Source organism: Hyaena hyaena, unplaced genomic scaffold (assembly GCF_003009895.1).
Source record: "Hyaena hyaena isolate Hyena2069 unplaced genomic scaffold, ASM300989v1 scaffold_3, whole genome shotgun sequence".
Classification (NCBI taxonomy): Eukaryota; Metazoa; Chordata; class Mammalia; order Carnivora; family Hyaenidae; genus Hyaena; species Hyaena hyaena.
This window is the reverse complement of record NW_024080635.1, coordinates 757,907-774,183: the sequence shown is the minus strand read 5'-3', so window position 1 is coordinate 774,183 and position 16,277 is coordinate 757,907. Positions and strand designations below refer to the sequence as shown.

Genomic DNA, 16,277 nt, shown 5'->3' with positions numbered 1-16,277 from the left:
TCTCTCTTTCTCTCTCTCTCTCTCTCTCTCACCCTCAACTGCTCGCACTGTCTCTGTCTCTCTCTCAAATAAATAAACTGAAAAAAAAGAAATATACAAAACCCTGTGCTTTTTTTCACTTTCTTCAAGTATACATGGAACATAAATAAGACAAAAATTCAAAAAGTAAAAAGGGCACAATGCAGGGAAAATAACAAAAAAGGTCATATGAAATATATAACCACTTAGTAAGTTAAAAAAAATTTTTTTTAATATTTATTTGTTTTTGAAGGAGAAAGAAACAGAGCATGAGCAGGGGAGGGGCAGAGAGAGGCAGAGACACAGAATCTGAAGCAGGATCCAGGCTCTGAGCTGTCAGCACAGAGCCTGACGTGGGGCTCAAGCTCATGAACCATGAGGTCATGACCTAGCCCAAGTCAGATGCTTAACGAACTGAGCCACCCAGGTGCCCCACCACTTAGTAAGTTTTAAAAGCATTTTAAATAGGGGTTAACAAGAATTCTAAACTGAAATTATACACTGTTTAAAAATCAACCCAGTTGAGTCCTCTGTAGGGAACCCCCCCAAAAAAACCCCCAAAAGCCCCTGCCCCAAAGAAAAATATACTGAGAACTGGAAGCAGCCAAGACAGTAGATATCATTTTGTCTATCAAACTGAGAAACAGTGACAAGATTGACAGCAGCTAGTGATGCTGTGTGGGGAGGCAGACTTTTGGTGGATGTGTAAATGGGCACAGTAAACCAGAGGGAAATGTGAGGTCATACATTTAAATGTGCCTTCTAAGAATATATCCTAAGGAAATAATTGGACAACTGTTCAAAGATTCATGTGTAAGGATGTTCACTGGAGTGAAAAACTGAAAATATTTACTTTATTAATAGGGGAGTCGAAAAATACATTATAGTTGTGCCTCCAACTGAATTCTCTGTAGCCATCAAATAGGATGAGGCTGATCTCTATATATTGACATAATGATATGATGATACAGGATTAAACAGTAAATCAAAAGCAAGTCACTGAGCCATGCATAGAGATGATCTTGTTTTAGAAACCACGTTTGCTTGCTGCATTTGCCTTATGCATCTATCAGCATACAAACTATCTAAAAGAGTGAGTGGAACAAACCAACCTCAATGGTTATCTTCTGTGGGCCGTGTGGAGGAAAACAGAGTCAGATTAAGGGGACTTTTGATCTCTACAAATTTCTTTATTGTTTGCATTTTGCATTTTTAAAACAAGTATCTATCTATAGGATGTAGAAACATCCTATACAGATATTTGCATTTTAAAAATAATGACTAGGGGTGCCTAGGTGGCTCAATCAGTTACACATCCAGCTTCAGCTCTGGTCATGATCTCATAGTTTGTGGACTCAACCCTGCGTCGGGCTCTATGCTGACAGCTTTGGAGCCTGGAGCCTGCTTCGGATACTGTGTCTCCCTCTCTCTCTCTGCCCCTCCCCCACCTGCACTCTGTCTCTCTCTCTCTCTCAAAAATAAATAAACATTAAAATAAAAATAATAACTGGATCTTATTCTGAATAAGGACTCAAACACAAACGGATTTTTGTGTCTGTTTTACTTAGGTCTAATCATGAATTCCCTTCACTTTGCTGCTGGTTAGTCAAGCGAAGGGTGCGGGGAGCACTGAGGGAGAGGAGGAGACAGAGAGAGAGAGAGAGAGAAAGGGGGAAGAAGGGGAGGGAGACAGAGGAGAGAGAGAGAAACAGTGGGCATGAGCACAGATGTGTGTGGACGCCCCACGCACTGTCGGGGAGGGAAAGCTGGGTGAGGGGACTGAACGAGAGAGGGAAAGGCGTCCTGTCCCTCATCTCCATCTTTTGGCTGTGCTCAGTGCAGCTGGAAGCCCTCCTCTGCTCCGTCGGCATTAGCTCCCTTGAGGCTGTGGGGCTCCCAGAAGACTTCTAGAGAGAGGACTGTAGCCACCTTCACCTTCTCCCTGCTGTTCCCCATTGTGGGGGCTTCACACACCCATTCAGCACCCCCCCGTGACTTTATAGTCCTCGCTATGTCATTTCATGTCCTTGTCTTGATCTTCTCGTCCTGAGGGCCAGGAAGGGGTCGTCCTGTCTCCCCTCCGGCCCACTCCATGCCCACCATTCCTGTAAGTGACAACGGTCCTCACCCTTGCCCAGAATCCCATCATCGATTTCTTGTGCTCACCTGTCAGCTGCCCCAAGGGCCCTCTGTCCTCCAGCCCTCGTCCTAAACCTTCCTTCCTGGGGATCGCGCTGTCTGTCTTGGGTCTGCTAATGCCACTGTGTCGTGGAGATGCACGCCCTCCACTTTAGGGGATGCGTGCCCAAGTATTTAGGAATGAAGTACCGTGACGTCCACAATGTACTCTCGAGTGATTCAGCAAAAAGGAGATAAAGGCAAAAACAAAGAGAATGCCAATATGGGAGAATCTTCACAATGGTTGGGTCTAGGTGGTAGGCATGCGGGTGCTTGCGGGATGGTCTTTCCACTTCTCTGTGTATTTTCCGTATTGTATGTTATGCAACAAAACATGAGGGACCAGAAGAAACAGCACTTTCCATATTTCCTAAGGAGAGTGAGACCAGCTGGTGTGAACACTTCAATGTTTCCTGAATTTGTCCCTTCTTCTCCACCTCCACTGCTACTGCCAGGGTTCAGGCTTCTCATCCCGTCCATGATCTAGGACTGCCTCCTCACTGGGCTCCTAGCCCCAGGCTACTCCATTCTCCACAAGGATGCCAGGACAAGCCCAAACCCAGACTTATGGCCCCTGAGGTTCTCCAAGCTCAGGCTGCAGCCTGCTCCACCAGCGTTATCTCCCACCACTGCCTCCTGCCACAAAATAGCAGCTGATGCTCCAGCCCTTGCACCTGACCACATCATGTCATTTCCTCTGTCTAGAAGGCCCTCCCCCTCCCACCAGCCTTCCTCCCTGGCCACCTGGCAACTTCTGCTCCATCCTTCAGCTTTTGTGTCACCTTTTCCAGGACAGCATCTCTGGTCTGTCCTGTCTTTCACTCCTTACCCACCCCCCCATCCCTCCACCTCTCTCTATCCCTTCATCTTACTGTGCATACACGTGTCTCCTCTTTGCCAACAGTGTCTGGGTCTCATTCACATATGCAATGCCAGCACCTTGCCCAGACAATGCCATGTGTTAAACAGGCAGCTGGTTATTATATGAATGAATGAATAAAGGAATGAATGATGTTCCAAGGTAGTAAAGCCTCCTGATTTGCACACATGTACACTAAAGTAAGAATCATTATGCTCCTGATTCACTCATTGTTCATTTAACAGTTACTGAAGGGCTCTCATGGATCTACTACTCATATAATTCTTTTTTGTACTTGAGTCCTGCCTCATCCATCCATCCATCCATCCATCCCTTGACATTTGTGGAGCCAGGTGCTGGGGGTACCGTGCTGAGAGCTGAGACACTTGCAGAAATGAATTTGGCAGAGACCACAGCTCGGCTGGGAAGGTGAAGCAGAAGCACAAATACAGGGCAAAAGCAGTCAGTGTCATGAGGGAAACGCGGGCCGTGGGCAATGCGAGTTCAGAAGAGGGAGACACGACTCCCAGGAGCCCGGGAGAGGGGATCGGGAAGACTTCCTGCGTGAGCAGACACATGCACTTGACTTTGAAGGATGGGAAATTTCAGACATAAGCCTTTGGAGCAAGGGGGGCATTCCAGGGAGGGCAGAGTGGAAACAGGCACAGAGCGAGGCCATGACTGCAGATACGCACAGGAGCCCAGCAGTTTGGCTTTGCCGGGATGTCACTGAAGGGAAAGGGAGGGAAATAAAGTCGGGCAGGTAGGATGAGGCTCTGGAGCCTTTGAAAACCAGGATAAGATGTTTGGCTTCTGTGAGCATTAGTGCCATGGAAGGTTTCCCGGTAGCAGGTGAGCTGACCAGGTGTGCTTCCAGAAGCTTCTTCCAGCGGAAATGTACAAGTTGAATTTGTATACTTAACTTGTCCCCCTAATAGTGAAAAACCCCTAAGAGCTCTGCTGACCTTGTTTTGCACAGGTTTTAGTTCAAAAACTTGCACAGAGCAAACACGTTATGCACTTTAATTTTAATTGAATGGAGTCTAAGGCCCTATGTACATCTGCAAGTACACAAATATCTGTATGTACCTCTTGCAGCAATGTGTCCGTTCAGCCAGTTCCCCTTAACTGAAAACTCTCTAGGGAAGGATCTTTTCTAGCTATGCTTCTCCTTGCCTTGACTCCCCACTATCGCACATCCTCAACCCTTCATTCCTGGGTCACTGCAATAGACTCCTGACTGGTTTTCTTCCCGTGAGCTCTCTCCACTGGAAACAGCCCCAGTGGGACAAGCCTGCTTAAGAACCTACCAACCTCCCTCTTGTCTATTGGCATTTAAGATCTCCCATGGCCAGGCCATGCTCCAACCCTCTCCGCCTCCTATTCCTTGACCACATGCCTCTCCAGCCAGCTGTCTCCTCGGTCCTCCTTCCAGACCTCTGCTCATCCTGCCCCTCTAACCTGCTTCTTTCCGCACAGCTCATTTGAACCATAGCTCAAGGTCCAGCTTGGCCACCAGTGTAAAGTTTTGTAAAAAGTTGTGTTGTGTAAAGTTTTGTAAAAACCTGGGTTCATATCCTGGCTTTCTGACTCACTGTGCATTCTGACACACTGCACATTGTCTTGAGATCTCAGTGTTCTTGTTTATAAAATGGGAATGAGAACATCTATTTATTATTAGGACTTACTATCAGCACTAACAGGGTTATTGTGGAGAATTGATAAGACGACCTACGTGCCAGGCTCTGTGCTGGGTAAATGGTAACGTTCCTTTCTTCTCCAACTCTTTGTAATGCCCAGGAGTAATTCCTGCTGATCAGATGCTTGTATGGAAAGGAAGTTCTATTCTGAGGGGGTACATATGAAGTACCAGACTCTGTGCTGGGCTTTTGTAATTACTCCCTCTACAACCCTAAAACACCAGCATTTTTGTCCTCATTTTACAGATGAGGAAACTCAGACTGAGAACAGCAAGCAGTCTGGGATCATACAGCTCTGTGCTGACACTACTGTCTGAGAAGTAACCACAAAAGCATTATTAAATATTTACTATGTTCTGAAGACTCTGCTGGGGCACTGCATGTGCTGTCTTCTTTAAGTGCCTTATGCTGACACTCTGCTACTGTAACTGATACAGCACAGGAGACAGTGGGACCCAGAGGGAATAAGGGCTATGCCCAAAGTCCTACAAATGGCAAGTGGCAGGGCCGGGATTCACGCTGGGGTCTGTATGGCCTCCAGCTCTGCCCTCAGCTACTCTGCTGGAACTGTGCCATTGAGGCCAGAAGGCTGTCTGAACTTGAACTGCAGCTCTGGGTGGCCGAGACTGGCCTTTCCAGGATTTCTGTGGGCCCCAGCCTAAGCCTGGGTGCACGGCCACCACCGCTGATCACAAGGGCCTTTGGGGGAGGTGGGCAGGGCCAGCCGCTGGCTGAGTGGCCTGGCGATGAGGCTGGTGATGGCCGTCCTGAGCCACGGGCAGTGGTTCCTTTGCCAGCCCAGACACTTACCCGATGGTGCAACCAGCCTCAGCCTCGATGATCCAGATGCAGTTGAGATTGTGTTCGTAGGGAGCCGGATACCCGGGTGACAGCACCTGGCCCGACACCTCTCCTTTCACTGTCCCTCCACACTCAGCTGAAAGAAATCCCAAAAAAGTGAGCTTTATGGGGTGGCCTGCACTGCCGGCAGTGACTCAGTGGCTCCTCTTGTCAGTGTGCCCAAGCCCCTCTTGTGCCCTCTGGGTGACTGAGCACAGCATACAGAAAGGTCCCTGGATGGGATTTATATCCACAATCTACAAAGAACCCCTACAACTTAACAGTGAGAAGATAAACAGCCCAATTAAACAATGGGCAAAGCGTTTGAACCGACATTTCTTTGAAGAAGGTATGCATATGGCCAGGAAGCCCAGGAAAAGATGCTCAACATCATTAGTCATCAGGGAAATGCAAATGGAAATCACAGCGAGCTAGACAACCTCATATCCACCAGGATGGCTGTAATCAAAAGGCCAGACATGAAAAAGTGTCAGTGAGGATGTGGAGGGACTGGAACCCTGGTGCATAGCTGGTAGGAATGCAACACGGTGCAGCTGCTTTGGGAAGCGGTTTCCTAGCTCCTCAAAATGTTGAACGTAGTCACCATATGACCCTAGAATTCCACTACTAGGCACAGACCCAAGAGAAATGAAAACATACGTTTGCACAAACATGCGCATAGCAGGAATATTCATAATAGCTAAAAGATGGAAACAGCCCAATGTCCATCGGCTGACGAATGGATACACAAATACAGTGCCATCTGTATGGTGGAATGTTATTTGGTCATAAGAAAAAGAATGAAGGATTGATACCTGCTACAGCATGGATGGACTTTGAAAACATCGTGCTATGTGAAAGAAGCCAGGCTCCAAAGGCCATATGTTATGTGATTCTGTTTATATAAACTGTCTAGAACAGAAAAATCTATAGAGACAGAAAGTACGCTGGTGGTTGCCAGGCCCTGGGGGGAATGGGCAGGGGAGTAGTGACTGATGATGGTGGGTACAGGGCTTCTTTTGTGTGAACAAAATGTTCTAAAACCAGATTCTGGTGACGGAACCCCGTGAATAGACTAAAAGCATTGGGCTATAGGCTTTAAATGGGTGAAGTGTACGGTATTTGAATTCATACATGCATCTCAATAGAGTCATTTTAACAAAACGGTTCCTGGGTGGAGGGCTGACCGTTTACTCTGCGACCAAACTCCTTAAAGCCTCCCCGGCAATGTACACACTTGAACCTGTGCCTTCCCAGCAGCAGGGAAGCCAGGAGCTTCGTGCAGCGTGCCAGGAGCACAGAGGCACACAAGTGTCCCAAGGGCTAATGGTCTAGAAGCAGAGACAGTCACAGTGTGCCCCAACAGAGGCACACTTGTGGCAGATGACAGCTCAGAGGAGAGGGGGCTACCTCCCCCAGCACGGGGCGGGGGAGTCGTGAGGAGGAGCAGGGTGGCATGGGGGAAACAGCAGGGAGAAGACGCCGCAGATGGAGAAGAGAAAGGGCAAACGTCCTGGAAGTGGGCCACGGTGTGGCAGGCTGGGGTGACAGGGGATGACGGGGGAGACAAGGCCGCAGAGCTGGCCAAGCGTCAGACATCCAAACATGCTGCGCAGGAGGCTGGGGACCCTCCTGGGAAGAACTGGTCACCATACACGCCAGTGAACTTTACACATGAGGAAGTGCACTTGGGTGGCAGTCTGTGGGGCACGGAGGGTGGAATTGGACTCAGGGGACCAGGTCTACACTCCCCGTCAGAGCACTTAGTCCCCTAGGTCAGAAGCTGGTGGTCCTCTGGCCTTCTTCCTCTCCACATCTGATCTGCCTCCGAGACCCAGCCCCTGAACCTCTGGGGTGCTTGTCACATTGACCTCCCCTCGGCTTTGTGGCTAGAGTCCTGGCCTAGGCCCTGGCCATTTCTAGGGTGGCACAGTTGCCCACCCCCAGCAGTGCCACCAGAGGGACCTTTCTAGAATGCAAACTGACTGGGTCACTGCTTGCTTCAAACCTTCCTTCCCAGAATGAGGTCTAAGCCACAGAGGGGCTCCCTTTGGCCTCTTGGGTTCCCTCCTGACTCCCCTCAGTCTAGCCAAACCTCATAAACACTAGAAGCCAGGAATATGAGGCTTCTTCATGCCTCCACGTGGACTGACAACCTGAAAACATCTTCCCCAGAGACCTTTGTGACCCATCCCCTCCCAGGTACAATTGCCACTGTCTTCCTTTGTGTCTCCATTTTAACGTGAGCAGGTTTTTTGTTTTTTGTCACAACCATGTTATAGTCACATCTATCTCCTTCACAAAACTCTAAATGCCTTGGCGGCAGGGACCTTGTCTTACTTGTATTTGCATATCCAGTGCTGCTATAGTGCCTGGCATGTTACAGATGTTTTAGTGTTTATTGAATGGAGAGATCCATGGATGATCAAATGAATGAGACATTTGCTGCCTTCCAGGAAAATTACTATAAGGGTCTGAGTCAAGGGAGCATGAGTGAAAATGAAGAGGAGGAGATTTATTGCAGAGTGTTTTAGGAAAGGGAATGATTGACTACACAAAATTCTAGAAGAAACAGGAGAAAATGGTTTCAAGGTTGCAGATAGAAGACTGGCCTTCACCTTCATTAAGCATTTCATGGGCCCCTTGAGTTCATTTGGGACCACTATGGCAGGGTTGTGGAGGAGGCGATCTGCCAGTAAGCCTGCTCACGAGACTGGATCCTTTGCTCACGCCTTGCTGTGAGCCCCCCTGTATGCTGTTGGGACTGGAAGTGCTTGAAGTATGCATGGCTGAATGGGCCCCACTGGAGAGTGGGTGTGGGCAAGGACAGACTACGAGCTGTGGGGAGGAAGGCTATCTGGCCCCACAAATAGGGGAGGTAGTGGAGAGGTGGCAAGACCTTATCCATGCCCTTGGCTAGAGCTTCCTTCCATATTCCAGATGGAGAAGCCCATCCTGTGTTTGGAGGCAGCACAGTGGAGGCTTTTCCTCACGGACACTACGGCTCCTTTCTTCGCGGACACAACATCTGGGGGCTGACATGTGGGTGGGAGGAGCCAAGAGGCTGGCATGCTTCAGACTCATTGAAAACACGAGACTCTGTTCTTTCTGGTCTTCCCCCTTCTTCTCATCCTTAGAGCCTTGGCTGTAGCACCCACTCATCAACCCAGAAAGCTTCTGTGATGTCTTAAACTACTGTGGTCATCTCTGCTAGACTGTGATAAAGTCCATCACAACATGACATATGTAAAAATATACACCCGCAGTCCCAAATACACAGCCTCACTCCTCTACGTGGGGCCGAGGGAGTCTCCATGGGGAAAACCTCTGAGGTTCAAAGTTTAAGTATTCTTGCCAGCACTGCTTGAATGGATCTGCTAAGTTCAGTCCAACTGGCACATCTGATATTCAAAAGAACCTTACAGTGAATCCTTTCTACAAAGCAACTGTCTTGTAATGTGAATAATCTTTCACATTTCACCTGCTCTAGCTTGCTTGTGGCATTATACTGTCATCCATTTATGCATATGTCCCCCACCTCGCTGGTCTGGGATCTGCCCTCCTCAGTGTTCCTAGTGCCCAGCATAGGTGCTGGCACATGAAGGAAAGAAGGGGACAAAAGCAGGGATGCAGGGAGAAAGGGATGGGGCATGCCTGCAGACTGGCTCAACCTTAGAGGGCAAAGGGAGAGGCTACTTAGAGGTCGCCATGCGGGTCTGTCCACTGTCAGGTTGAACATCTTCTCTTTTAGACCCTCTGTTGTGCAACAGTCCTGAAAGTCCTGTTAAAATGAAGTTGTCTAGGGGAAAAGTACTGGCCATTACCACTGTCTACCATGCTGGGTCACACCTTCAGCACTCACACATGCTCAGGCTAGAAGCCCACCCTCCACTCCCCCTCCTGCTGGTGAATTCTTACCCATCCTTTTGAGTCTGTGCAAAACTTCCTTGTATCTCTCCAGCACTTTGCCCGTAACTCTTTTGCACAGTGCTTATATTATAATTATCTGTTTATGTGTCTATTTGCTATGGGCTCCCCAAGGGCAGGGAAAATACTTTATTCTTTGTTTATTTCTCTGCCTCTGCATACCCAAGCACATAGCTGCGCCAATTCTGGTGTGTGGCGCTTGGTAGGTACTTAAATGTTTTCCCAGTGGATGTTTTGTCCCTATAGGATTGGCCAGCGCTGCACAGGCATGCTGAGGTTGTGGCACAAGGGGAAGGGGAGGGGGGGAGGCCCTGTTTGGGGATGGGGAAGTGGGACAAAGCAGTGCGGTGGGAGTCTTGTTCAGCAGGGAGGGGAACAGGTGCAGTGAGGTGGGTGGTGAGAGACGAAAAGGCCAGATGGACCAAACGACAGGTTCTGCCTGCTTCATATCCTACCCTGGACCAGACTGCTCTCATCCTTTGCCACATGGAGAAAGCTTGGAGGGAGCCTCTGCTGACAAGATTCTGGAAGCACCAAAGGCTTAGGAAGGTGCTGGCTCATTATCATATTCTTTCTCAAGAATGTGGTAGGTGCTAGGTCATTATCTTACTCTTTCTTCCAACTTTCTCCAGTAAAGGAAGCATAAGCCTCATTTTGCCGATGGGGAAACTGAGGCCCAGAATGAGTCAGAGGCTTGTTTGAGTCTGGGTGTTGCAGGAACCCGGGGAACCCAGGCTAAAGTTCCCAGGGCATGACTTGGCTGTGGTCCCACTTGGCTAAATGTGTGACAATGATGGCTTGCCACCCACCTGACTGAGCTGTTGCAACATGGGTGTAATGAGGTGTGAAAGTGAGGAAATGGAGAAGGGGGGGCAGAGCGAGTGAGGACTCCTGTGAGCAGGAGTAGCACCCAAGGCACTGGTGTGGGGTCCAACGAGAGAGGCTTCATGAGACCAGAGCTGGGAGCCCAGAGTTAGGGGGACCCACGGGGTCACTCAGAGAGCAAGAGGTCTCCTACCGACACAGGTGGGGAGAGGCCGGTCCCAGGTTCTGCGCTCCCCACTAAGACACAGCAGCTCCTCACTGCCCCGCAGGCTGTATCCAGGGTCACAGCTGAAGGACACAGAGCTTCCTGCAAAATGGCCTCCATCATGAACCTTGTAGCCAAATTGCGGGGTTCCTGGATCCTCACACTTGATGAGTTCAAAACCTGCCGAAGAGAGAGAGATGGGGTAAGCAAGGCTCAGCGTGGCTGAAACCACATTCCCTTTCCTCCCTCAATTTGAAGCCTGTGTCCTCAAGGAAGCCTGCAGGCACGTGCCTCTGGCCTCTGATGGCCTCACTGCTCTGGGCCCGCCATGCTGCTGTGCTCAGGAGAGGTGTAGCGTGGAGAACTCCCTCCCTGCTGCTGCACATGAATGGTTTCAGTTATTTCTCCCAGGACAGCCTTTAATAGTTTTCAGACAGAAGGTCTGGGTTTCCTATTTCCTTTGTTTGACCCCCGTAGCATTTTGTTAGCAAGGCTGCTCTTTCCATTTTGCTCACTGAGACATTCTGATGGGATAGTATAATATGGAAACGTCCCTTCAAATGCATATTTCAAAGTTCAATTATGTCCGGCTTAAATGCACTCTGTTGAGAGAGGGTGGAGAAGGCTTATGCAGAGCATCTCTACAAGCACCTACTATTTGGCGCGTTACATGTGTTAGCTCTCGTTTGTTACCCACAGGAGTCTTATAGGGAGGTGTAATTATCTGCATTTTATAACTGAGAACATCGACCACGTTCAATAAATGGTGCCAAAGTCACACATTCTCAGATGATAGAGACGGAGTTCACATGTGACTCTATTTAATCCGCTTCTGCTGGCTGTAACAGGCGTAGACCCCTATGCCTGATGGCCAGGAGCCCAGGTGACAGGAATCTTGGGTGAACCGAGTTGTTGTTGTTTTTTTCCTAGCAGCTTTATTGAGATATAATTCACATACTGAACATTCGCCCATCTGAAGTGTTCAGTGCGGTGTCTTTTAGTGTATTCTCAGGGTTGTGTAACTCTCATCACAATCCACTTTAGGATCTTTCCATCACTTCTAGAGAAGCCCTATCCACATTCCTGCCCCCCAACCTTCTTAGTCCTTGGCAGTCACCAATTTCCTTTCCATCTCTATGGACCATCTATTCTGGACAGTTCATATAGACCATACAACATGCAGCCTTTTGTGACTGGTTTCTTTCACTTAGTTTTCAAGGTTCATCCACGCTGTAGCATGGAGCAGTGCTTTATTCCTTTTTAACAGTTGAATAACGTTCCATTGTGTATGGATAGATGTATCACATTGTGTTTATCCATTATCAGCTGATAGATAAACACTGGATTTTAAAATGATCTGTAAAAGCACATTTCTTTGTATCTACTGGGCAGGTCCAGAAGCTTAAATAAATGAAGACAATGGCTGTGAAGCCGAAGGGTGGGGATGTAATCCCAAGTTCTATGGCGCTGCATACAAACCTGGGGGCTTTCTGTCTTTGACACCCTGGGAGTAAAAGACAAAGCAAAAATCATGCAAAAGGGAAAGAACCAAGATTCAGCTCTTGAGGGAGCAGTGAAAAATAACATAATTATCCATTAATGTTTGCACTTTTTACATCTGGCTGCAGCTGAGCCTTATTTTATAAATGCCACGATTAGGAGAAGCTTGGTTTGGCTGCTTTAGTTAAAAGCCTTGGTGTTCATATTTTTAAACTATTAGTCAGTAACAGTGGTGTGACTGTCAGTTAACCACAAACCTTAGAGCTGTATGCCAAGCGGCAGCTTACCCAAAGCAGAGGCACAATGTCTTAGAGGAAACAGTCCGCTAAGCGTGCACCAGCGAGAGAAAACCAAACCTGCTAAATGATGGGTGATGTTCCAGAGCCCGAACTCCCATTTGTGGAACTAAGAAAAGCCTGATTTCATTGTCCACTCTGATGCAAGAAAGACTTACTGGAGAACTGCAGCTCAAAGCCCTTGCTGGTGTTCTGGGCGTCGGTGATGAAGTCAAGCCACAGACTACTGGATGTGCTGTTCAAAGTCACCCCCATCATCTCAGAACGGCTGAAGACCCCCAGCAAACGGGCAGACTTGTTATTGCCGTCATAGACCTGAATGTAGGAGAGAACCCGACCTGATGTCAGCATGGCCTTATTTTGAACAACAGTTTCTCATCCCACAGCCTACGTTCCCAGAGATTAGCACCAATGATGACTGTGTTAGAGGGGCAGTGAGGCATTGGATGCAAGCAAGCTGGCACAGTGAGCTAGTAACGGGGTGAGTGCTCAGCCCCCCTGGTCTCTCCTAGGTGCCAGTTCTGCGCCCAGCCCATCTCAGTGCCAATCTGGTCTCTAGAACTGGTTGCTGTTCTAACCTTTCCAGTGGAGCTCTGCTTTATCCCTCCAACCCCCATATGGCACAAGCTTACTCTTCAGCAGCCCGGGGAGGCCAGGATGGGGCTGCCTGAAGGCCCAAGCCATCTGTTTCTGCAGACAGGCACACTGGAAGCATCCAGTGTTTCTGCATTGCTAAATAATCCTGTCCTTCCAGATGAGACAGCCGTCCTCTCGTGGTGCCTGACCCCACCCCACTGTGGCAGTGGCCTGTCTTGACTGTTCTTCTAGACATGACCCTGGGATGTAGCAGCATGGAATTAAAATGACCAGTGTGTCATGGTGCCTTTCCTTTCCCCAAGCTCAGCCTCTGCCCCTTCGCTCCTAAAGTGAGGGCTCCAGCGAGGGCCTGCTGGGCTTGCCAGGGGTGGAATCGCGCAGGCATCTGGCTTCCCTGACTCCCATCTGTCCCCTGAACTTCTGAGCACCAGCAAAGACAACAATCATCAGAATAATGAACTGGCTCCCCAGGTTCTGAGGTTGCTGCTCCTTTCCAGATAGTTGTACAAATAACAACAGAAGTTGTGATTGAGTGAAGGACCCCCTTAGTGCTTTGGTAAATATCAAAGATGGGATCTATGGGTGGGTGATGAATATTTGTGCCTGGCACAGGATGTGGTGCCAGCTGCCAGCAAATTGGAACAATATTTCCATTCTACTATTTATGAAGCAAAGCTTTCTAAAAGAAGCCATCCTTCAAGCTAACAGTGCTGTATATTACAGAGATTTGTTTAGGCCCCTGGGAGCCTCAAGTCTGTTTCCAGATTCCATGTACAACACCACTGATAGATTGAGAGCATTCTGGAGTTCCAACAGGCATCGAGATGACACCAGTTCAAAGAGTTTAGCTCACTGCAGCACCCAAGTTGTTAAAGATATTTTTACCCACTAAAACATACTGGAATTAATTGATCAAGGCATTGATCATCAACACTTGCTAACATCACAATAACAGAAACAAGCAGATATCATGAACACCACTACTTATGGAGTCATTTTGCCAAAAAAAGAAAAAAAAATCAAACCTGAATCATATCAAGTCACTGGATCCAATTTCTTTCTTTCTTTTCTTTTCTTTCTTTTTTTAACCAGTGCACTTTTATTTATTTATTTTTATTTTATTTTTTGTTTTTTTATAGTTTATTGCCAAGTTGGTTTCCATATAACACCCAGTGCTCATCCCAACAAATGCCCTCCTCCATGCCCATCACCCCTTTTCCCTCTCCTCCACCCCTAACAACTCTCAGTGTGTTCTCAGTATTTAAGAGTCTCTTATGATTTGCTTCCCTCCCTCTCCTTAACTATTTTTCCCCCTTTCCCCTCCTCCATGATCCTCTGTTAAGTTTCTCCTGTTCCAATTATGAGTGAAAACGTATGGTATCTGTCCTTCTCTGCCTGACTTATTTCACTTAGCATAACACCCTCGAGCTCCATCCATGTTGCTACAAATGGCCAGATTTCATTCTTTCTCATTATCATGTAGTATTCCATTGTATAGATAAACCACATCTTCTTGATACTGGGTTCAATTCTAACTTATATGAAATACAGAGGACAGAAGAATATATGAAATGATACTCTGGAAATATGATCAGCAAAACTTAGAATAAATTCCACTGGAAAAATTACCTGACCCCTTCAACAAACAAATTACAAGGGATGGAGAAAAAAAAAGATGGAAGCAGAAATCTTTTGATTAAAAACCATATGAGACAACCAGTCCAATGTATGGGCCTTATTTGGATCCTGAGTCAAATACACTGTAAATTAAAAAAATATTAGGACATTTATGAGATACTACGAAACTTGAATATTCACTGGATATACGATGATATTAAGAAATTGTTGTTAATTAATAAAAGTGTAATGGGAACAGGATTATTTCCTTAATTTCCAAGCATAATTCATTCTAACTCATTAAGGACAAAAATGTTCATAATGTGTCATTATGATAAAATATTCATTGCAGAAAACTTGTAAAACAGAAGAGCACATAGAAGATAAATACAGCTCTCAGCACTCACAACATTTTGGAGACTATCTTTCTCCGCTTTGTTTTATGCATGCCTTTCCATATATATACTGATTTCCTTATTTTTCAATAAAAATAAGATCAAACTATAGATACTATATGGTAACCTACTCTTTCACTTAATATAATGTGCATATTTTTTGAATCATTGCATATTTTTCTGAACAGCATTTAAGTAACTGTAGGACTTTCCATTATACAATTAAACCAGCCCATACTATCCTTATTCACACATCATTGTCTGGAAGGTGTGCCCTGGCATGAAAGAGGCATTCAATAAATGTATGATAAATAAATAAACCAGTGTTTTCTTCCAGTACTTTTGTCTTTGGCATAAACTAGGATATAAGATTCTACTTCTTCTCTTTGGTTGATAAGCCATTTAACAAAACACTATAATATTCCATCCACCACCAATTTTAAACCTACCTTTGTCATATAGATAGTTATATAAATTTGGTTTTGTCTGTCAACTTTCTATTCACTTCTATTTCTACTGCACTACTTATTTGTCTTTCCTGTGCATGATCTACACTGCTTCAGTTACCATAGCTTTAGAATATACTTAAATATTTAGTAGGGCAAGCCCTCTCTCATTTGTTGTTTTTTAACTTGAAAAAATTATTCTCCCATGTTTATTCTTCTTGATAAAGTCAAGATGAACTTTCTTAAATTAAAAAAAAAAAAGACCTCCTGCTCCCTCCCCCCAAACTCCCAAACAACTTGTGTAATTCTGACTGATTAACATAAAATGTATGGATTAATAAGAGAAAAAGTCCATCTACATGATATTGAATCTTCCTATCCATGTAGATGGCATCTGACTTCATTTAATCAAGTTGTTTTGTGTGTCTCAGTAAAATTCTGTACTTATTTTTAGGTATTTTTATACTTTTGGGGTATTTTTATACTTTTTCTTGCAATTGGGATACATTTGGGTCTTTGTATACATTTATTCTCTAACAGAATATTGCTTGTTTCTAAGAATGCTTTGATGGTCCAGTTCATCATCATATATAGGTGATGGATTTGTTTCTGAGAAATCGGAGGGAATCCATACACATCCACTATACCTAACCTTCTTTCTCAAGTAGATGTTTTTATTTTCTTCACCTTTATTGTGGTATGATTGACAATTAAAAATTGCAGATAATTAAAATGTACAACTTAATATTTTCAGGTACCCATACCATTATGTCTAATATGGCAATTCAGCAAGATGGCTGGCTTACACATAACCACACTACATGGGCAGCTTTGTACACACAGTTACAAATGATGCGGACATTCCTATGGACAC

General features: G+C 46.3%; 1 protein-coding gene across 1 annotated transcript in view; it reads right to left on the bottom strand.

The window, feature by feature from the left end:
• The window catches only part of CSMD2 (CUB and Sushi multiple domains 2), a 597,675-nt gene that overhangs the window by 172,760 nt on the left and 408,638 nt on the right, over positions 1–16,277 (bottom strand). The window contains exons 23-25 of the mRNA XM_039231736.1: positions 12,507–12,663; positions 10,541–10,732; positions 5,566–5,692 (exon numbers count right to left, since the gene is read on the bottom strand). Of these exons, the coding sequence (XP_039087667.1) occupies positions 5,566–5,692; positions 10,541–10,732; positions 12,507–12,663 (476 nt within the window). The remainder of the gene's footprint in view (positions 1–5,565; positions 5,693–10,540; positions 10,733–12,506; positions 12,664–16,277) is intronic.